At 35.6% G+C, this 22,795-nt stretch overlaps 2 protein-coding genes across 5 annotated transcripts in view; both read right to left on the minus strand.

The window, feature by feature from the left end:
- The window catches only part of LOC109839092 (protein NRT1/ PTR FAMILY 5.10-like), a 13,355-nt gene extending 11,086 nt beyond the window's left edge, over positions 1–2,269 (minus strand). The window contains 2 exon segments of the mRNA XM_020407528.1: positions 1–464; positions 2,175–2,269. The exon segment at positions 1–464 is cut by the window's left edge and continues 4 nt beyond it. Coding sequence (XP_020263117.1) covers positions 1–464; positions 2,175–2,264 — 554 coding nt within the window. The 5' untranslated portion in view covers positions 2,265–2,269.
- The window catches only part of LOC109837906 (ubiquinone biosynthesis monooxygenase COQ6, mitochondrial), a 21,540-nt gene continuing 3,604 nt past the window's right edge, over positions 4,860–22,795 (minus strand). Inside the window, exons 4-11 of one of the 4 annotated variants that reach the window (XR_002246497.1) lie at positions 21,320–21,463; positions 18,499–18,557; positions 14,831–14,898; positions 14,685–14,736; positions 13,686–13,874; positions 12,897–13,499; positions 5,511–5,776; positions 4,860–5,183 (exon numbers count right to left, since the gene is read on the minus strand). Coding sequence is in view for 2 of the 4 variants with exons in the window: in XM_020406288.1 (XP_020261877.1) it covers positions 5,561–5,776; positions 12,897–13,499; positions 13,686–13,874; positions 14,685–14,736; positions 14,831–14,898; positions 18,499–18,557; positions 21,320–21,463 (1,331 nt within the window). In the remaining 2 variants the exon portion in view is untranslated. Of the gene's footprint in view, positions 5,200–5,225; positions 5,777–7,329; positions 7,408–12,896; positions 13,500–13,685; positions 13,875–14,684; positions 14,737–14,830; positions 14,899–18,498; positions 18,558–21,319; positions 21,464–22,795 lie in introns of those variants that run through there. The other 3 variants (XR_002246498.1, XM_020406288.1, XM_020406290.1) reach the window with 3 other exon arrangements.

The following is a 22,795-nucleotide window of genomic DNA, read 5'->3' on the forward strand; positions in this document are numbered from 1 at the left end:
CTCACCATGCCTGCCATAGTTCTTCCCATTCTCATAAATGGGCTTTCCTCCTCCAAGACATAAAACCGATACGTCTTGGTCCCAAGTAAAAACACAAGAAGAGCAAGCATCATCGTAACGCAAGGGATTCCAAATCCAAGACCCCAACTGATATTGTCCTGGATATAGTTCAAGGCCCAGAGAGTGATGGCTGTGCCTCCACACATAGAAAAATACCACCAATTGAAGAAGGAGCTCTTGGCTATGGATTCCTCAGGATCATTCTGATCGAACTGATCAGCACCAAATGCCTGAACGCAGGGTTTATGGCCGCCTTGAGCAAATGCCACTAGATACATGACGAGGAAGAAGAAGGTAGTTTGGAATTGGGTTGGATCAGAGCAATCTGAAGAGGTGAAGGGTCCATCGCATTTGGGTGAATGGAATGAAGGCATTACTGCTGATAAGGTTAGCATTCCTAAACCCTGTGTAACAAATATAAGAAACTTCTAAACAATGATGTTGAAATAAAAAGTGAAGAAAATTTTAAAAACTATGATGGCACGCTGGACTTGAAATAAAAGAGATGCAATTTTTAGTTTTTGAACCTGATATATAAATTAAAGATGGTACTATGTAACTTAAGATGAACCATGTTGCTCATATATTCTTTGTGATTTTATTAACTATCTACTAATTCAGTATGGGTGGAGAGATGCCTCATTTAAATCTGTTTGCATTGTTGATATCTGTTTGAATCATTATTTGTTCTCGTTGAGCATGGATAGCTGAACTATCAATATGCCTATGTTTACAAAGAGGAAGTTTGTGGCAGTTATATTACACGAATAATGATAAAATATGGATAATCTAGAAGCATTTCAAGAAGATATAATTTGAAACTATTCTAGGAATTTGCACATGTAAGATAAGGGTAGCTGTATTCAAAGATTATCCACCATTTTCTACGTGAACATTCATGTACATACACATGATACATACATGTGGGTGTACTGCACAGTTGCAGATCCGGAAAACCTTTCTTGGGGGCCGGACTATAAATATCTATCATCCAAAAACTAAAATATAATATGACAAAACAACATGTGGACAAATAGGTTAAATTCCTAACTTAAATGGGCTAAAATTCAAATGAGATGCAAATAACTTTAAGTTACGGGGAGCAAATTGTATCTTAGAAGGGTTTGGAATGTAAATTTCATAAAATTAGGGGTGCAACTGCTCCCCAATGTTACATATAGATCCGCCACAGCGCGTGCTTGTTGGGGGTGTTGTGTGTGTGGTGTCGAAGTGTGTGTGTTGTGTGTGTGGGAGGGGTGAGAGAGGTTGGTTGGGGGGGGGGGGGGGGGGGGGGGGGGGATTATAGGGTTAATTACTGCATTTAATAAATAAGTGAAAGAAGTATTTCTCACTAGGCAGATACAAGCATACTTGTTTTTTTTTTTTCCTTAACATCAATTTTGGTGACAAGTGTTGGTACTTAGATTATTAATTCTAAGCAATCAATTTCTAAACTTTTATGCGCTATGCAACAAAAGCTGCCTTAATAAGCATACAAAAAATGTGACAATAAATCTTATTATTTTCTCATTTTTATTTGATCTCTTAGATCCTTCAGTGGATTGTTTTAGGTACATGCCTCACTGAAGACAATGTTTTCCTACTATTACAAAACCAGGATACAATAGCTACAATTGAGTTTCTAGACCCGTTTAAAACTAATTTCTAAAACTTTTTTGGGGAAGTTATTATGGGCAGTAACTAATTGAGATAGAAATATAATTCATTCCGTATAGGAAGTAGTAAACAACTACTAACCAAACAGAGGGACTACATAACAATTTCAACGATTTGAGCGACTAATTTAAAATTTTAAAGATTTAATGGACCAATATCGGAAAAAATCACCCAAACATTCTCAAATTTTAAAGATTTAATAAACTAAAGAAAACAGAAGTTGCTTTTAAAAGTATCATCAGATTGCTTCTAAAAGAATCCCTTTAAAAGTAATAGCAGTTTCAATCTGCTTGAAAACATAAATAGAAGCGCCTTAAAAAAAATCAATAACAGAGGTACCGCATAACACTTTCAATGATTTTGAGCGCCTAATTTGAAAACCAATCAATAAAAATCGAAATTGCAAGTCCCTCAGACCGCGAAAAAACCAAACTGACCAGAACGTAGAGCAGAGACGCGATGACGATGGTCCGATACCGACCCAGACACGATATCCGCAGACGACCGCGTCCAAACAGCGGCGTCATCATAGCCACCCGCGACCACGCGTTGACCGCCGCCGCAGTCCTTCGGCCGTTGCGTCGCAGTTGCGGTGAGCGTCTGATATCGAGGTTGACGAAATCCCATAAACGCGAACCTCCTCCGCCGCACCTCAACGGCCTGCATCACTATCATCGTCATCATCAATCTCCAATCAATCAATCAATCAATAAAAAAATCGGAAATGGATTGTGAGAGAAGCGCCACGATCGATTGGAAGAGCGCGGGAAGGTCATCGCGCCCGGTGGTGGATCGGCGGTTGATTGCCGGCGGGTCGTCGCGAAGTCAACGACGCCGGGCCAACGGACGGCGGAGGAGGAGAGGATCTGAGGATGAGGAGCCCATCCTCTTTCTCTCTCCTTTGCCTCGTTTTTTGCTTTAAGCTCAGGTTTTGTCGACTGCTGTTAATAGTTGTTGGGTCCCACCTTCTTGTTTTTTTTTTTTTTGGAATCTCGTTCCCTTCTCTCACGGCTGAGATTAAAAATGCTTTTGGGCCGCTGTAGATATTTTCTCGCATTAGGAAAACGTGGAAAAAGAAAGTTTAACCGGGTCCATTATCATCGATTTTAAAGTGGACGTTGCAGTGAATTTTTGTAGTTTGCATTTTTTTATGAAAGCCATCTTTAAAAGAGGTTCCATCGGCAAAACCCACGTTGAAGTTTCTTCATACCTAAACTATTTTATAAGTTTTCGATCCATCATTTATTGTCAATTTTTGCTCATTTAATATCTGTTATGATCACTAAAGATACTAAATATTAATCTTCACAGATAAGTCTACACGTGTCTTACGCTCTGCTTGACCAAACTAATTCAAAACCATTATAACATCCGACTCGGTACGGCCGACTTGATTGGCCGACATCTCGCGTAACCGAGTCAAAAGGCAGTACTTCTCAGCCCTGGACCTGAGGAGTCACATTTACCTTGAACCCCTCGCCAGCCGACTACTCTCGCATTAACTGCCCTGACAACATCATTATTACTCTAGCCCCCATAGTCTTTATGACTCACCGGACCCAGTCAGCACCAATCGCCTGCTGTCATTCCCACAATAAATGACCAGGTGACTCACCTCATTCAGCAACTGACACATAGCACATGTCTGATGACTCAACCGCCTAGCTGGACTCGGCCCAAGTTACATTCTTGCCCCCTCAAACCTACTATAAAAGGAGCGGCACTGCATGAGGTAACTCTCTCTGACATTTTTTACGTAACGGAGAACTAACTCTATTTTTTCCACTCAATATCAAATATTGATTTGATCGTCGGAGGAACAGTCGGAGAACCCAACTTCGCCCTCTTATAAGTTCCTTAGTGTACAGAGAAGAACAACAATCACCAGAACCACTTATCAGAAGGAGTTAGAGGACCCTAATCACTCCACAAACTCTCAGATAACCCCGTGTTTGATGACCGACATCAACAATATCCAAACTATACACATTAATTATATGTGTCTAATACGTGTTCCCCAACAAGATATGTAGTTAATGAGGATAGTTTAGATTAGTAAATATATTAATTGATTAGATAAAAAATGGTTCATTTATTGAAAACTAAACTTATTTATAAAATAATTTATATATACACAAAACTCCAAAAATAATTTTTATTAATTATACCTATTTCGAAGTAGTTTTCATGGAAAACCCCCTATTTATTAATTTGCTTATTTTGAGTTTTAGCTCAATTATTTGTACTACTTTTTCCCCAGTGGAGAGCAAACGGAGAAATTAGTTCTTCTTTAGGAAAAGCGTATAAGTACCGGGGTCCATTAGTTCAAGAGGAGAGTAAATTTCATGTCAACTAGAATAGTAGGTTGTGGAGACATGCCTTATAGTTTCACCATTGATGCATTTTAATACCTTCGGTTGTAAAACATTGCACTTAAATGCTCTAAAGTTTCTAAACATTGCGCTTAAATGCCCTAAAATTTTAAAATATTGCGCATTGATGCCCAATAACCATTAAAATATTATATGAATATTCTCATGTGAGCAGTCGCATGATATTTTGCTACAATTATATACACCTGAAGTTCTAAAAAGTTACAATTGTGCCACCCTTTTCCTTCTTACGCCTTTCTTTTTTTTTAATGAGAACTACCTTCGAAAATAAATAACCTTCTTCAATATTTTCCATATACAAATCATCTTATAAATGAGTTCAGCTTTCAATCAACCAAGTGGAATTTCTGTGCAATTTATTATCCGAACCACATAAAATATCCCCACTATCCTCCTTTCTTCTTCCTCCTTATTCACTCAACCCCCACCCTCCATCCATCAATCTCCACCCTCCTTTCTTCTTCCTCCTCGCACACCCCGCTTTGTCCCACCTTACCCTCCTCTCTCAACTCAACCATGGCTTGCACAGAAGCGACGAGGGTGAACGTCGAGTGGATGTGGAGGGAGGAGGATGGAGGCGGGGCGTAGAATAGGTAAGGAGGGATAAGGGAGAAGATAGGAGGGTATTTTTGAACTTTTTTTTTCCTTCTCTCCGTAGCGCAAGATTCCTCTTTGGGGGATGAGATGAAAAAATTAGAGGAAAACCCCGCTTGTGCCTTGTCATATACATGTTTCTCAAGTTACATGGATGTTTCCAAATTATGAAATAACAATATGTACACGCGACAGGCGCCACATCCCTCTTTTATAAATAAATAACAAAAAGGAAATTAAAAGAAAATCGATTTTTGTCATTTCCTACTATGGTGAACTTTTAGTTGTGAAACCTCCTCAAGAAAATTATCTGTGTGGATGTAAGATTCTGAAATAAGCTTCCTTGCTTGCAGAGCTTCGCGCTGGATGTGATCCACAGGTTCATCTGGAGCTGAGACTTCTTGGCTTGTTGCTTTCAACATTTGATATTTTAAAGAAACCAGGAAGAGAAATTTGGACCTGAATGACAAAACTACTACATTATGAAGTTAATACCATATCTAAACAAATTCACAACACTAAAGTTATTCTCATAATTTTAAACAATTTATGTAACTAGCATAAGAATTTTAACAGAGAACTAAAATGGACATGCGAGAGATATCCATAAAATATGACCTTCAGATTTACGTACAACGCCTTACTGAACTTTCCCTTTTATTTTAGATACTAATCTAAGCATTTTCTTCCTCTCCAAAGACCCTAGATAACAACAATCAGCGCTTCCTTTTTACTAACCACATACATCACATTTGATCCTAAATCACCAAATAAAGAGCTTTTCACCTTGAACGAAGAACAGTGATTTTTCATGAGCTTTTCAGATTCTTCCAATTTCAAGAAAAAAGAGGCCATTTTTTCTCGCCCGTCGCGTATGAAATTATATTTCTTTTGAGTGGCTCAATATATTGAGCACCATGGAATGCAGCGGCCCTCAGGACATTGAGGGGTCCGAGATCAACAGAGTAAGCCTTCTGAAAGCCATCGAGAATTGCCATCATGGCCACATTAGCTGCTTTCCTCTCCTTCTCATACCTCTTCAGCAACGAGAGCTGCATGAAGAAACAGAGCATGCGTATATCTTCCATTATCATAAAAAGCAATACAAGAAAAATAACTAAACAGCTAAGGTATATGCACGTCTGCACCATAGTATGCGCACTGGTGACATCTTTTTGCGTCACCATTTGTAGGTCTTTAATATGTACTGAAGACAACTTCAACTTCCTTCAATTGTAACTTACAGCAAGTTTGTTAACCTTAATTTATACAAATAAGGTATTTCTTGTCCATATTTCCACATCCTGAGGTGTAAAAAGAGTTGCATCCACTAACATCTTGCATCAAGTGGGTTATCCTCTGTAAGATTGAATTCATTAACGAGGTTGGGTCAGATTTATTCCAAGTTTTATGTCAACACATAGAAAAACACATATATACCTCTTTTAGACCTGGGATCTCCTAGAGTACTTAAACTGATAGCAATCACCATCAAGATGACTTGCTCAACTACTGTGGTGAAGGCCCTGTGAATATCCACTTCCATCAACATCTTGTGTGGCCATAGTATATCAAAGGCCCAACCCTTCTCCTACTCTTCTTTTATTTATTTTCTATTTTTTTAAAGATCATGCAGTTGTCAAAGAGAGGAGCCCACTTGATTGAATAACTAGGAAGTGTGATACAGAATTATATACATTGGGAATAGTTAGAAGAAGGTTCACAGAAACTCCCGGAATCTACTGCGCGTAATATCTTGACGGCCTAGATGAAGGAGAATCGCACCTTTTAACAACTATCAACCAAAATACAGAATAAATGTGCAAGATAGTTGAGTGAGGTTGAAGCTAAACCATGGTATCATGTAACGTAGGTGTATACTTTCTATCATAGAAATGGGTATTTGTGTGATTCCTTCGGAAGCCTCACCACCCCCCCCCCCCCTCCGCGACGTCGTACATTTTTCTGAAACATATTCCAATGCATTTGCGAACCGATTCCCTCCAATACACAAATTTGTTCTCAAAAATTGGCGTACTGCTTATAAGTATGAGGGCTGCAAAGTCCCTTCTAAGTGGGGTAGAGATCATCTACATCCTTGGTTGTAGAGAACATCTACAACTCACCAATCACAACTCCTCACTCAGTAGACCCAATGAATGATATTTTATCATGTACATTATATAAAAAATTCTTTTAATTATGGGGCCCACTGAATGAGCCAAAGCTATCAATCCACATAAACAATTGTAGTTCTGTACAATCAAGGATGTAGAGAATCCTTGCCCTTTCAAGTGACATGTGCAAAACGCAATGCAACATGCACAATCGAGTAAAGGGAGGCTCACAATAGAATATATGAATCAATGACTTTAATAAATACCTATGTTAATAAAACGTGAAATGAAGCCATGACTCCAACGCGAGCTATGTGAAAAGAAAAACAGAACAAAAGAATAAACTCCATGAAAAAGAAGTATTTAAGTATTTTGAATAAAAAATATTAAAATGCATAATTAGCTTTCTAGTTTCTAGTTTTCTACTATACACTTTGGAAAGATAAGGGCACCCAAAAAACTTTTACGAAGTACCACTAACCGTACTTACATACCAATGGACGTTACCCTCCATCGAATCCAAATTTTCTAAGTGGCGAATTGCGGACCCAAATTCGTATCATCACCCGCTACGTACCATGTACTGTGTAAATATATTACAAATAAAATTATACGAAAATTAAAAAAGGTGGATCAAGTTAGAAAAAGATTTCACATTAACCCCAAACTTCCCCAAAACTCCTAGCGTTACAACAATACAAGGAAAGAGATGAACTAATGTTTTTTAACTTCCAGATGTTAGAATGAATAGATCGATCCTGATTATGTCTGTTTTCCTTCCATCTTAGCCTCACCGCTATTCACCGTTGCCACACAAGAATTATATATATGCCCAACAAAAATTGTTGATATAGAAGAAAACTAAAGAATTTCCTTATGTGTGTCATTATTGGAATCTAATATACATGTATGTGTCCATTTCTATCTCGTGTCTTGTTTGATCTTTAAGTAGGTAATCATATGCAAATTCAAAAATTTCAAGTTCAAGGTTGCAGTCCTAACTTCATAAAGATTGAGAAAGTCTGACAGATTTCTCCATACAATGCCCAAAATCTCCAATTTCCACTAATATTATCAATTATTGGGTCAATGACTAGTCTCATCCTCTATTATGGGCAGAGAAGAAGTGAACTTTCTCCTATCTTTTATATATAACCTGACCATCTTTATTTTCTATTTATACACATCCTACGTAATTAATATCTCTAAGTTGCTTAAAAGTCATAATGAATAGTTTATACATTGATAGTTTGATAGCTCCATTTCTTGTGAGGAACACTGCATCCATGTATCATTATATAAAGTGTTTGTCACCCTCCACTCGATCCAAAAAAACCATACAAAACTTTCCTAGAATCCACAATAAAACCATACATAACACAGCGCAAGTGACACAGAGAGAAAAATCTTGCTATATAGAATCTATAGACTATAGCACATCATCTACTCCTGCCACAATCCATAAACTATTACAAATTTATCTTAAGATCGCTAACATGCATAACCCAAGAGACAACTGGAAAAATAAAGGTCCAATCTTACAAAAAAAGCTTTTATCCCAAAATCTTGTGACCAACTACATGAATCTTATCGTAGAAAAAAATCGATTAAGTAATCATTTAATTTGCGTTATGTAACCTAACGGACCTTAAACGTTAAGTAACCTTTTGAAATATATCAGACACGTAATAATTATACATTATTTCAACATAACTTACGTTATTTCAATAAGAATTTATTATAGTCTGAGAGTATTTTCTTTTTAAAACTTGAAGTAATTTTAAATTGTTTGTTAAGCCTTCATGACTTATATTGGTGAGATCATTATTGTAAAGCCACCAAGTTTTCCAATAGTTTATCCATTTACAATATTTAATAACAAGTTAATATTTTAAAACTTTCATATGATACGGTGACACGATTCAATTACGGCTAGTGAGTGAAATTTTGGGAGCCCGAATATTTAACAGCAAGCATATATGAATCGATATACTATTATCAGGTGAATATATAACATGTTATGTTGCAAAAGATACTGCTAGAAGAGTAGGATATAAAGTTGTAGTTGGATGAAAGAGAATAATCTAAGTAGGTAATCATGATAATAGAACATCCTTTGTATCAAATTGTAAGATTGTGCTGCACTAAACATTATATTAGAGATTAATTAAGGAATAGCAAATTAAGTTATGACACATCATCATTGATGTGTTAAGAAAAGAGCATTATCTAAAACTCAGGACCTCCTTATGATTGACACCTAGCAAGTTGGATTAAACAAGGGATAAATAAAGAGAGTAACCTAAGTTACCCGGACACTTCGTTTTAGGTGTTGTATATGTGTCGGACACAGATTCAATGCGGACACACCATGGACACGTATGGTTCAAAACAAAACCCCCTTTACTTATTACTGGTAACCCTAAACTAGTTTCCTTGGTATATCGAGCTCAAAACTAATAGATTTTTGAACCCGAAAACCAAAACCCATTAGTTCAAGTTTTAAAAAGTACTCATCATATCTCATGCTATCAAAACTAAACTTTTATTGTTAAACCTTAATCCTTAGTTTGATTTTATTAGATTATTAATTATTATAGATAGTAAAAGAAACATACATATGTTATATGTATTTTAATTCAATGTTTACTCTAATGTGTGTGTGTGTGTGTATACACACACACGATTCTCTGGACCTCCCCTCGCACCGTCGTATAGTTTCTACGAACTGATACCTAGACATTTGCAAACTAATTCCCATCAATACACGAATTTGTTCTCCAAAATTGGTGTACCGCTTATAAGTGGGCTGCAAAGTCCCTTTAAATGTACATACGCAATATGCAATGCAATGTGTGTAATTGAGTAAAGCGAGGCGCACAATAGAATATGAGTCAATGACTTTACTAAATCCTTATGTTACTAAAACGTGAAATGATATCATGATCCCAATATGAACTATGTGAAAAGAAAAATAGAACAAAACATAAACTCCATAAAAACGAAGCATTTAAGTATTTTGAATGAAAATATTGAAATGCGTAATTAGCTTTCTAGTTTCTAGTTTTCCACTATACACTTTGAAAAATGGTAAGCATGCTGACAAAAAACTTCGACAAAGTACCACTGCCTGACCTTGCATACTAAAGCAAGCTATCCCCATCGAATTCAAACTTTCTAAGTGGCGACTTACGTACCCGAATTCGTGCCACGACCCTCTACGTACCAAGTATTGTGTAACTACGTGTGTTGTTTGTGTATACGTGTCCTTGTATCCTACCTTTTACAAATTTGTCGTGTCTCATGTTCATCTCCGCACCCATATCAGTATCCCTTCAACCTAGAGAGTAATGCATACTCTCTTCACATACATCTCTCCACCCTCCATCTTACTCCTTGTAACCGATCCTTCAATCCAAAAATTTTCCAAATTTTAGCACTTAAGTACTTCGCGAACTTCTACAAATTGAAGCTCCTAGTTGAAGGTTGTAAGTAAATGAGGAGGAAAAGTGAATCTTATCAAGGAATGGAATTTCACTTTAAATTTGACTGTTATGTTCATTTTCTTTATAGCATTCATTCACAAAATTAAATAAATAAAACTATATTAGAAGTTTTTGTTTAGATAAGGAAGTAAAATTATAAAAAAAAGTTCTAGGATAGTTCAAGAAAGATTCGTGACAGGATGAATTGTTCAATAACACAATTAGGGTATCAAAGTACCAATTTTCTGCGCCCTTGTAGTAAAACCTCCTATCTCACTATCTAAGACCCGTATATCTAAACTGTTTGTTGTGTTAGCAAGTAGACAAATAGTATAACATTCTAATAAAAATTTACATAAATTTTGCTGTTGATTTGTACCCAGATTAGTCTAATACAGTAACTGTAAGGTACCAGTCCAGCTCAACTTATGCGTATTTGTAATAAATCGCGCATATCCTTTGCTGTAGTGCTCATAAAAATGTATCGTTTAAATAATTAAAAACTACATAAATATATCTACATGTGAATATGAACTTTTCTGTATTTATATTTCATGTGATATCTTAACAAGTTAGATAAAGTAGCAAAAAGAACTTGTCACCCTATTTCAGAAATTGTGCGCAGCCCTAGTAAAGAGTGAATATCTTTCATTATGGAACTTGTATAAACAATCTATTTGTGCCGTTAGAAAGTAGACTCAAATAGCTATCATTGATATATAACTTGTATCAACATGTGCATCTTCCATCAACATTTCATCAACATTACTCGCCATCATCCCCTCCTATCCGTAATAAATAATACAAAATTCTACTATAATCATTATCCTTGCTATTATAACCCAACACAAGTGGCGCAGAGACCAATCATGCTATATGGAATCTATAGCACCATAAAACTTTTAGAAATTGATTTTTAGATAACCAGGATCACATAACTCAAGTGAAAAGTAGCAATATATGAGGCGAACCTTGCAATACAGAATTTACGGCCTTCCGTCCACAATTTCCACTTTAAGTAAAAAAATAGATTATTCTACATATCCGGAAAAGAACAACAATGTGTATGGACCAAAGCCCAAGAACTTCGTATCTAAGCTTTTAGATATCATTATCAATGTCAGCCACGGTTTTGACGATTTCAAATAGTGGGTATCAACTTCTTTATACCATAAGCCTATTTCTTTGTAATCTGGGGTTATGCTACAACTACTATTTATGTTTGACTTAACTGTGTGTGTTTAATCCTTGTAAATTCTTTTTAAATCCTTGTTAAATTTTTGTTAGATTCTTGTTAAATTCTTCCCATAGTCTTTTGCTGCCTTGTTAAATTTTTGTTAGATTCTTGTTAAATTCTTCCCATAGTCTTTTGCTGTAAAAGACAACAAAAATTAAATTATTTTTTAACTATAAATACGTTTTCTCTTTAATTTTTACTTAACAAAGTTCTACTTAACAAAGTTTTTTACTGTAAAGAAAAGAAAATCAATATATTGTTAAATTCTTAACAAAGTTTTTTGCTATAAAATAACAGAAAAATTGGAAATTTTTAATGTACTATGAAATTAGATAACATTTAGGGAGAAATAAACTTCATATAACATAAGGGTGTGTCTTGTAAATTAAACCAACTATCAGGGTAAAGAAAGAATGAAAGTTGGGGAGAAAAAAGCATCATATGAGAGAAAAAAGCATCATATGAGATAAGAGCAGGACTTGTAAATTAAATCAACTACAATTGTAAAAAGGGACCAAAAAGGCATGTGGAAAGCATCATATGAGATAAGGGTATACTTTGTAAATAAAAGCAACTATAAGTGTACATAACGCACAAAAATAACACTTGGCAACCCAAAAAAGAATATTCCTAGAATATACTGACATCACCTAAAGGCAAGTAGCAATGTGAAACAATTGGAAAACATTGAAGTCACCTAAAGGCAAGCAGCAATGTGAAACAATTGCAAAACATTGAGTATTTAAGTGTATAACCACAGAAACGTTGGGTAATTAATAATTATCAGAAAGATTTTGAACTGTATTTAAGTGAAATTCAAGGGAAACTTTAGGTATTTAAATGTCATTTATCCTCTTTTGGTTAAATGGACTTGATAAATCAAATGACACAACAGATGCTATTGACTCCATGACCTATATTATCCTAGGGATCTAATGACAAATATGATGAATTATTAGCTTCTCTGTTTACCAGACAGAATATACTTGTTCTTAACTTGAGTTAAACCTATTCCGATAATTAGGGTACATTTCAACAAGTAAACTTGTAAGAGGCACGTTTTTTCCCTTAATCAAATTAGTGAGGTTCTGACTTGCAAATACCATAATGTTCAGGTATTAATACTGAAACAGACATGATTTTAGGGGTTAATTTATTGAAAAAACTTTTGTAGCTTTGAACTTAATCAAAGTATATATTCAATGTTCAGGCTGAAGTGGAGGGAAATTCAAATTTCTGCACTGCGTCATTTATTTATGTATGATCTTTTCTTAAGTAAACTGATGGACCTATTCTTAAAATCATAATAATCATTAAGAAGTTGGATGAATACCTCCCCTATATCAGCACCCACTGAGAGACCTTCAGCAATGACCTTCGATAACGATGAAGCATCTCCAAATCCTAAATTGACTCCTTGACCAGCTAAAGGATGAACGGCGTGTGCTGCATCACCAATAAGTGCCACTCTTCTTGATGCATATTCATGAGCATGCATCAGTGATAAAGGAAAGGCCATTCTTTCTGAGACTACATTAATTACTCTGGGAGGCACCTGAAAACATTCTGGTGCAGACGCGGCCCTCTGTCCAGTAAACTGAGAAAATGTGTCTAAATATTGATCAATAACACTTGGTTGGGGATGGGGACCGTAATCGTAATCCAATGCTTTGTTGACAGCTTTTACAAAATCATCCTCACTCATGGATTTGCGATCCAAAGATTCCTCAGGCTTCATCGTCCAAACAATGTTGCTGAACTTGTCACCTATAGGTAAAAGTGCAATAGGGCCAGAAGGAAGAAATCTCTGCCATGCACAGTGGCTTTCAACTGTATGTTCAACTGTACATATGACTGCACTTTGTGAATAATTCCGTGCAGTTGTCTTCACTCCAGCTATCTCTCTGACACGTGACTTGGCACCATCAGCTCCAACCTGTTAAGAGTCCAATAAAATAAGTATAGTTGAATGTATTTAATAATGAGATTTCACAGACAGCTATCAATTGCATCAAAAAACAATGTACGGATAGCTACAAACATCAGTCACAATCCCATAGTTTCTTCTAGAGAAATCTTATCCTAAGGAACAAAACCAGCTGAGAAATGGAATAACAATTACCACCAATTTTGCATAAAGGCTCTTTCCATCACTGAGGTCCAACTTCAGTAGACGACCATGACGCATCCGTTCTACAGTATTGTCAGAAGGCATTGTTCCCGATAAAGTGTCGTTACTGCTAGCTTGAGTACCTAATCCAGACATTGAGATCAATCTAGCAGAGTGAATTGTCTTCTGGAAATCTGCATTCTGTTAAGAAATGAGAAACTAATTGCAATATCCAAAAATACATCACAAGATATGTTTTGACGCTAAATACTGACACGTGTGTGAATAAGGGACCTGATTATTATATGGAAAAAGGATAAGGCTTAGATAACAAATCGTAAGAACTCGTTCACAGTAGTTGTAACAGCAGGTTGCATCAAGATTGGGAAACATTGAACAAAGTGGAAATAGGGCAATCTGGAGACAGTGGCTATGCATAAGAAACTAGATGGAAACATTGAACAAAATGGATAATAAGGCAATCTGGAGACAGTGGTTATTCACAAGCAACTAGATGAAATGCTTATTAGACCTGCCATTTTACTGAAGTAATATGACAAATACGCACTGCTAGTCCGCTGAGCCATTATTTGATTATTTGTGCCAGTAATTTATTTACATGTTTTTTCAAAACGCTAACTTGTATACCCATTCTTATTAGTTATAAGTTTGACGATCTGGTTCATAAGTTGCAAGTGTGAATTCCCATGCAAAAACATCATCATCGTACAATTGAACATGGTAATTTCAACTCAAGAATGAGTACCGAGCCATAACATCAGATATTAATTGTGCTGTTGAGGACTCTTATAATTTACATCAAAAAAAGTTGTTCAGGCCATCAGCAAGATATGTAAGAATAATAATGTATCCTACAGCGGTAATTAAGCTATTATTAAACACTATGAGGGAGTTCAAAAATCATATAACTGCAGCATATCAACAATGAAATCCAAAAAACCATAAGACCTAGGTTAAATAAAACAAGAAGAGGTGTAAGGAAACTAATACCTGCAAGGACAATAGAAGAGAATTGCAGAGCACCTTATTCTCTACCACGCAACTGCATCACAAGTTAGTCTAAGGACATAACCAGTATAAACTATAAAGGACTTATAATGTTAAATGTTGTCAGTCTTGTGACCAAGAGAACATACCCAAGGCATTCCTTTCCAACATCTCTCGCATTATATCTTGTATAACCCAATCCAGTATAGTCCCATACCTAAAAAGAAGGTTGGCAAAAGAGCACAGTAAAACCCCATAGCACTAACATCTATAAAGATACATCAAGAAAACTACCTTTCAAGGATGAAAGTATAAAATAATATTCCGGAAAAATAAAAGTTTAGTAAATTCAAATACTAGTAAATAGTTTTCGGTCATATGCCAGCCAAATGCAAGGCATGACTTGGAACGTGAAAAGGTGTTGGGCAATGCCATGAAATACTACCCCACCATTTCTTAGGCTTATTCTGCATATAAAATACAGGATATAACAGAGTAAACTGCGACAGAAAGAAGTTACTACAACAAGAGACCTGCCTATTTTCCACTTTTGAGATAGTCGTTACATGACTAAGGTCATAGAATTAATGTCATAAGACCTCGTCCAACACTCAAAACACAGAAATGATCCCAATTAAGAAAGAATTTGGATCCTCTCCACTACCAAAAAGTAATGGAGAGATCACTACTTTTTATACTAACAGTTTATTATTTTGTAAGTGATTGAGAATCATTCTAAATTTAGCACTCACCATACCTCCATGTATTGTACTCATAACTAATTTGCACTCAAAAGACAAATTATAACCATCAATTAGGCAATCAATGGTTCTTATAAAGTAGTGGCCTCCACTATTTTTTTGGGAGAGGATCCGAATCCATTAAGAAAAACTTAAAATTTTCATCCAAAATAATCTGATTACCTGAGACCACAGATACTAAAAATCTTATATATTACTTGAGTATAAATAAAGGAAATATATACTCACACAAATAGGATTAATTGCAGATGAATACCCTAACAATTTTTTCCTCACCAATAGAAGAAACATGCAAATTGTAGTCTTAGCGGCTGTAGAAAATATCTTAAGGCTGTTCATGAGCAGTGAAAAAATGACATTTCACAATTCAAAGTTGACACGGTTTAGGGGAAGTATTTAAAACTACTGTTGTCGAAGCTATAGTATTACTAGCAAAATAAACCTTATAAAGAATGTTGCAATTTTTTAGGGCCCAAGCATGCTCTGCATTGAAGTTACTTCGAATCAGAAGGCGGTTTATTTTCATTGAAAGTTAAAAAAACCCCTCATCATCTGGCAAACCTACAAAACTGTAGAATAAAGGCTTATGCTAAGATAAGGGGAAAATAGCAGCAGCAACATCACACTTGAACATTTGAAGTTATTCTTTCAAGCGTAAGAGACCATAAAGAAATTCTATAGACAAAAATAATGGACAAAATCAATAGACTTTGTGACGGGGAACGGTATAGCATTAAAAAATCCAAGATAAACAGTAACATGCTGAACAGTACACGCGTGAACAGTGCTGAGCGAACAGTGACCTTTCTTTGTTTTAATGGGAAGGCGGATTAATTTAAAGAGAAAAAGAAAAGAACACTGATAATAAAACAATAAAGATAAATTTGGGCTTCACACCCTAGGTAAATCACGTACCTAAAACACATAAAAAGCAACTCACACTCTTAATCTCAGCTCATATATCTCATTCATCAATATCTACCTCTAAAATAAAGAATACATGTTATTTATAGAGAAACTTGACAATAGAAAATAAATCTCAATCCTAACCACAAATCACAACTAATGAAACAAACAAGTCAACTAACGAAATAGAGAATCAACTAACTAAATATTAATCAAATATCAAATAAAAATCAAACAACATTATTCTAATCCTAAGTTCCTAAAACTAACAATAATACTCAGAACCAGCAAGCTGTCCTGCATCAACTTGCCTGTGTATCTTCGTGTGTGTGCATGTTTTTGTATGAGAGCACGCAGTCGTGTTTATAGCTGTGTAAATTGAGGTATCTTTCAAAAATTAGAAGACCGCCAGTACCCCCCCCCTCGCGCCCCGCCTCCCCCCTCCCCCCCCCAGCCCCCCAAACCAACAAAAAAAACAAAACAAAACCAAAATTTTGTCAATTGGAATGAGATGAATGGTGCTTATAGAACTCATTTGATATAAACATGAAACTTGTTTTTTCCTCTTATTACTGTAATGCAGAATCCAGCTCTCTGCATATTATAAATAATTGTCTGCACCAGCGACTTGCAAATGCAGGTTCAGTTCTGATACTATCGTTTGACACTTTATCCAGTGATTACTTTTTGTTATTTTCTACATTATTTTGTTAAAGCGCGGCTTTAACATATCTTCAAATCATATTCATGCTTGGTCTTCAAAATGTGGTGAGCTCAAGACAGCATAGTACTGACAAAAGAGACAGAGTACCTTCACCTGATTCCTCAGCCCACCACTCCACCAACATCACCCACCAACTCACCCCGCAAGCATGAAAGAAAAACGCACAGGAGCACCAACCCCCATAACAAGCATCACATATGCACAAGAAAAGTCAACAAAGTAGTGTGACAAAAGAGACTTAGCTAGTTCAGCTGACCCCCACCCCCCAACCCCAAAAAAAAAAAACAAAAAACAAACAAACAAACAAACAAACAAAATTTAACCCAAAAAGGGAAAATAGAAGAACAATGCACATGCATAGACATGTCTGTATGTACGGTAGGAGGGAGGGATTAGAAGAATACAACTTTCAATCTGTGGGGAGCATTAAAAGAAATTTTTCAACCTATGCAATGGGTAAAAATAAAACAAAGCCTACATGAGAAAAATTATACATCAGTACTGGAATACATGCATGCATGTCGTGCATGCCCCACACGCAAACTGCACGGGAAGGGGGGTTGGGGGTTGCATGGAAGGTGTAGTGGGTGGATATATGGGTGGGTTTGTAAGGGAGGAGGTGGGAATATTGGATTTTCAGATATTGCAATATCAATCAGTGGGAACATGAAAAAACATATTACTCACTGTGCCCAAATCTTCACATATTCTGATCTTAAAACACCAACTTGAGTGAGCAAGCCTTTACTGTAACTATGCTCATTCGGTGAAATTGAAGATTCTCTATAACATGTATAGTGGCTTTTTATGTGCATGTTCTTGAATCAATCAAATTCTGATCATAGTTGATTTCAAGAAATCGAGATGTGTCGATTATGGAGATGATTTTTGTTTAGCATGACATTTTGTCCCTATTCTAAATTTATGGTGCTTAAGGTATCAAACAAATTGAAGATCCATGTCTACTTAAGGACATAATGATGTATAGAACCTACGCTTAAAAGTATTGGAGCATGGTAAGTAGTATATTCTAGAACTATGGCATACAACTTATTGGATCAATTTTTGTGCTATTGAATGTCCAAGAGAGAGAGGAATAACAATGATGGTAAGGATGACAGGATTTTGAATTAACAGTAATATAAAACAAAGGAAGCAGCATATAGGAATTAACAGTAATCTAAAACAAAATTAAGCAAAATGTAGGAATTCTATTTGAGAAAATTTGGAGATGTGATCCTCTTTATCATAACTTTTCTATCTCACTATCTTCAATCATGTTATTCACTACTGACTACACATCTTATCACTAGGAAAATCGCCCAAAAATAGTCGTATGAATTATTCTACTACAATAAACACATTGCTGAGCTTCAGTGCATAGAGTTAGCGTTAACAATATCAGAAGTTTAAATCCAACAACAACCTGCATTTGATCGAAGAAAGCATGTCTCTGTTGTTGCACATACTCCCATGCACCAACCTCTGCAGTAAAAAAATTAAAAAAATAAAAAATTGAAAGAAAAAAAAAGCTTCTCATATGGGAAGATACAAGCTACAATCATGCAGCATTACTTTAGGGCCTGTTTGGTTGCCCAAAAAACCAGTAAACCACGTTATAGGAAAACCCATTTCCTATACACTTTTCTTTTTGTTATTTGGTTCACAATCAAGAGCAAGTATGAGATGGCACCCTGCCATTGGTTGATTTAAATTCAATTCTAGAAAACCCATTTCAGAGGGTTTTTTCAAAGGAAATCACTTGAAACCTATTTAGGTGGCTTCTTTGTCAGATTTCCTTTTTTTCTGTCTTCTGGGAGACTAGCCAAACAGCCCCTTAAAGAAAATAGCACATATAATTATCAAGCAATGCCGCCAATAGCAGACAAACACCGCAATACAAAAAATAGAACAAACAAAGGAAATGTCAATCAGCTATGACATCCATAGTGATAGTATACACTGCTATCATAGACTTTCAGAGAGAGAATAACACCATACCAATTTAAGTCATAATTTATCTGCATCAATTAAAGCAGAGCTCCTGCGAAAGGAACTGAGCAAGAAAAGCCTATGTTCTAAAACCTGAGGAGGGGTTGATGATGGGGTCAAATTCCTAAGGAGACCAGGTAAGTCAGGCCACCACTCAAAAACTTGATGTGGGTTGATAGATAGGAAGACCATTAATTTAATTTCTTCAACCACCAAGCAACTCTCCAAGTTCCTAGACCAGAACGTGAGGAAAAGCGCTTCGATGGTACAGCCTGATTTGTAGTAAATTATAGCAGTCTCAAAGGCACACAAAAAACCAACAACTAAACAGAGTGTCATGCGGCTAATATAAAGACAGAAATCTACTTTGAACTGCACAATTACTTACCACATTTAAGACGTAAATAACCTAAATTTAAAGATGAACTAACATGAACCATTTTAATGCAAACTTTCATTAACTAGTATTTGTATGCCTGGTGCATATATCTAGAGAAAAACAGACGCTGATAAACAATGATGAAACCAGGAATAATCCACTAAGTCAGTACTAAAATGATGTAAGAATATTTCCAAAGAATCGTAAAATATAACATAAACAAAATGCAGTAAAGCTTTCCTTTTTTGCTCTTTATAATTGATGTTCAAATATTTAGTGCTGGATGTCAACTTCCATTGAGCTTATGCCATCATATAACCTAGAAAAAGTCTGTCACTTCTAATTTAATTTTAACCTACTAAAAATTCGTCAAACATTAATAATAACGAATATAGTTTATAGTTATGAGAAGATGTTAATCAAGAATGATTGCAAACCTTTACTGAAGGGGATTCCTTCCTAGACCAAAGTTTTGGAGGTAAGGGGTCATTGAGCATTACTCGATCAAAGGTATATGATGGTCTAAGTTATCAATGTTTTCAAGTATATGATTGTTAACATCTTCAAAAGAGTGGTCATATGTAGATTCGAAAAACCAAAACATATGATTTCCCTAATTTAGTGGTGTCTGTTGCCTTTTTAAGAATCTCGTGCAAGTTGTTAAAGATTTCCTAAATACCCTTCATTGCATCAAATTCATTTTTCTGAAGGACAAATTTTTAAAAAGACCCTTTTCAAAATTTATTCAAAAAATCAACCCACTTCAAATCTATTTACAAAATTCGACCCATTTTCGGCCACCTCAGCAGCTTGAGCTGTAACTGGGTTGTCTTTTTAAAACTGTGTTTTTGTAATGCACAGGGTTGTCAACCCGTGTATTTATCAAATGATACTAATTACACAGGGTTGGAAACCCCGAGTGTTTAAAAGATATATATTAACAATTAAACAGGTAGCACTCAATAAATATTTTGCCTTTATATTTCCAATAGTTTCTAAATGCTAACCAAGCTGTGAGATGGACCGATTTTGTAATTTGAAGTCATTGGTTCGAATCTTAGTTCTATCAAATTAATATTTTTTTCTTCCAAAAAAGGGTATTAATAATGATAAGTGCGGGCTCCGAACTCATTCACTTCACAAACTAAAGCACTTGATCCAATACCCTTAACCAACTCAACCAAATTACATTTGCTAGTAATTTCAGAAACAATGCTATATATCTAATTCCAGCCCCGTATAATTGGCAAAGTTTATTAATTAATTGGAATTGCAACCCTGTGCTGCTGTGCATATTAATTCATCAACTAGTTACACGCAGTTCTCGACCTTGTTATTTGTAGTGGCTGATGTGACTGAAACGGGACGAATTTTGTAAATAAATTTCTAAATAAATTTTGAGAAGGGTCTATTTTAAAATTTTGTCATTTTCTGAACTAATTATTAATTAATGGCATGCAGATGTGGGACCACTACATATTGGTTACTGTCATGACATCTGCTATGAGATGCATTGACGTACATATGGGCTGTATATGCTTTGAGTGAGGAGTACGTATGCGTATGTGTGCATTGGGATAGTTTGGCATGGAAGGGTTGCTGGGAAATTCGTCTCTATATTTGGAAGAAATTTGGGGCACCCCCGCTATCCCTGACAGAAGTCTGTGGGCAATGAAACAAGAATTTACTAGTCACAGCTTTGTTTTAGAAACTTTTATCAGTTTCTACTTGAATACTACTTAAATCATTATCTTTTTTTTAGCTTAATTTGTAATAAATACACAAGAACCACGAATTCATCTGCCAACAATTATTTTGAACAGCGAAATTTTAAAAAAGAAAAGACAATAAACAGAGGAAACATAGATATGTTTACCTTTGAAAAAGGAAATAGTTGCTGGAGTCACAGTACTGACCCTTGGATCAGGTATTTCAGATTTCTTAAGGGTAGCTCCAGACTGCAGAGCAGGATTGCTATCAATAATCGCAACTCTCAATTGTTTTGTTAATGGCATACTTGCTGTAAAAGGTAAATGAAAATAGTTCAACATGATAGCAGAAAGTTGTTCTAGCTTCCACAATACCATAGAACAGATACGTTAGTTGTTGGAGTAAGGTTCATAAAATTCTTCTTCTACGTATGAGTAGAAACTGATGAGACAATATCATGATGAAATAATCCAATCACATATTATAGGCCGGCCCTCTTTATGAATTAAAAGCATATTATTATAAATAAATAAATTTGAAAACAATAATCCTCAATCTTTGCATACGAGAAAGCTTGAAGTACATAAATTGTTAATGCAAGTGGATGATGCAATTATTAACTCCAATCACCATGGTGTAGTCCTGATGATAGTCCTAATGATTAAACCGAAAGGTTTCCATCTTAGTTAATAGTATATTGATTCTAGAAAAAGGGTATCATGTGAGGTATAATAAATCATATGACACTAGTCAAGAGGAGAGGGCATATTAGCCCAGTCATGCAAGTGCCCCACCTGAAATTAGCGACTTTCTCTATAGGCTCTTAGAGTATATGTCAGTGAGCCTGGAAATGATGAAACCTCAATAAACAACAGGCTCCACTAAGCCACCTGCAACTAATGTTATGCCCAACTTCTATTGAGAAGAAATGGAAAGTCCTGTGCTATTTCTCCTGCGATGACCACACCATCATGAAGCCAACTTTTGCATGTCCCATTTCAAAGTAAGCAAACTACTTATTGAAACTTGGTGTCTGAACTCGGAAGTATACAAATTTGTTCATATATACTCAAGTTAAAATCTTAAGGTAATTTTACTTAGAAATATTGTGTTTGTTCTCTGAGAGATGTAAGTTGACATGGGTATGTTCCGAGGCTGGAGGATAATTCTGGCATCGCCCCTAATACTAATGTCTAAAGTGCAAAATAAGTTCTTCCTCCATTGGTACCATTTGAGCAACTAAATTTACCTGTCGCACATGAGTACCTCTAGTTACTATTTGTTTCTCATTAATTTCTAAAAAAAGGAAAATATCAGCAGTCAAGTCTTATTATGTCTCCATTAGAAGTAAAAATGTTATAAAATGGTCATAATTTTTTTTATTAAGCTTATTCTCCATTCATAAGCATGTAAGTATGTAACTGAGGATGCTTTCCATTAAGGTCCTTCACTTTTCAATAACTCAAAGATGGATTTTATCTCCTCTACAAAATTTATCATCATAGCTACATCTGGAGGTTCCAGATTAAATCTAAGGGAATATGAAAGATTGTTCCAGGAGTTCTTCCACTTTAATTGCATGTTTAGAAAAAAATATGTAGCTAAAAGACCAGCTTTCCTTCAATAGTGTTATGGCATGACC

This window comes from Asparagus officinalis, chromosome 4, assembly GCF_001876935.1.
Source record: "Asparagus officinalis chromosome 4, Aspof.V1, whole genome shotgun sequence".
Lineage (NCBI taxonomy): Eukaryota > Viridiplantae > Streptophyta > Magnoliopsida > Asparagales > Asparagaceae > Asparagus > Asparagus officinalis.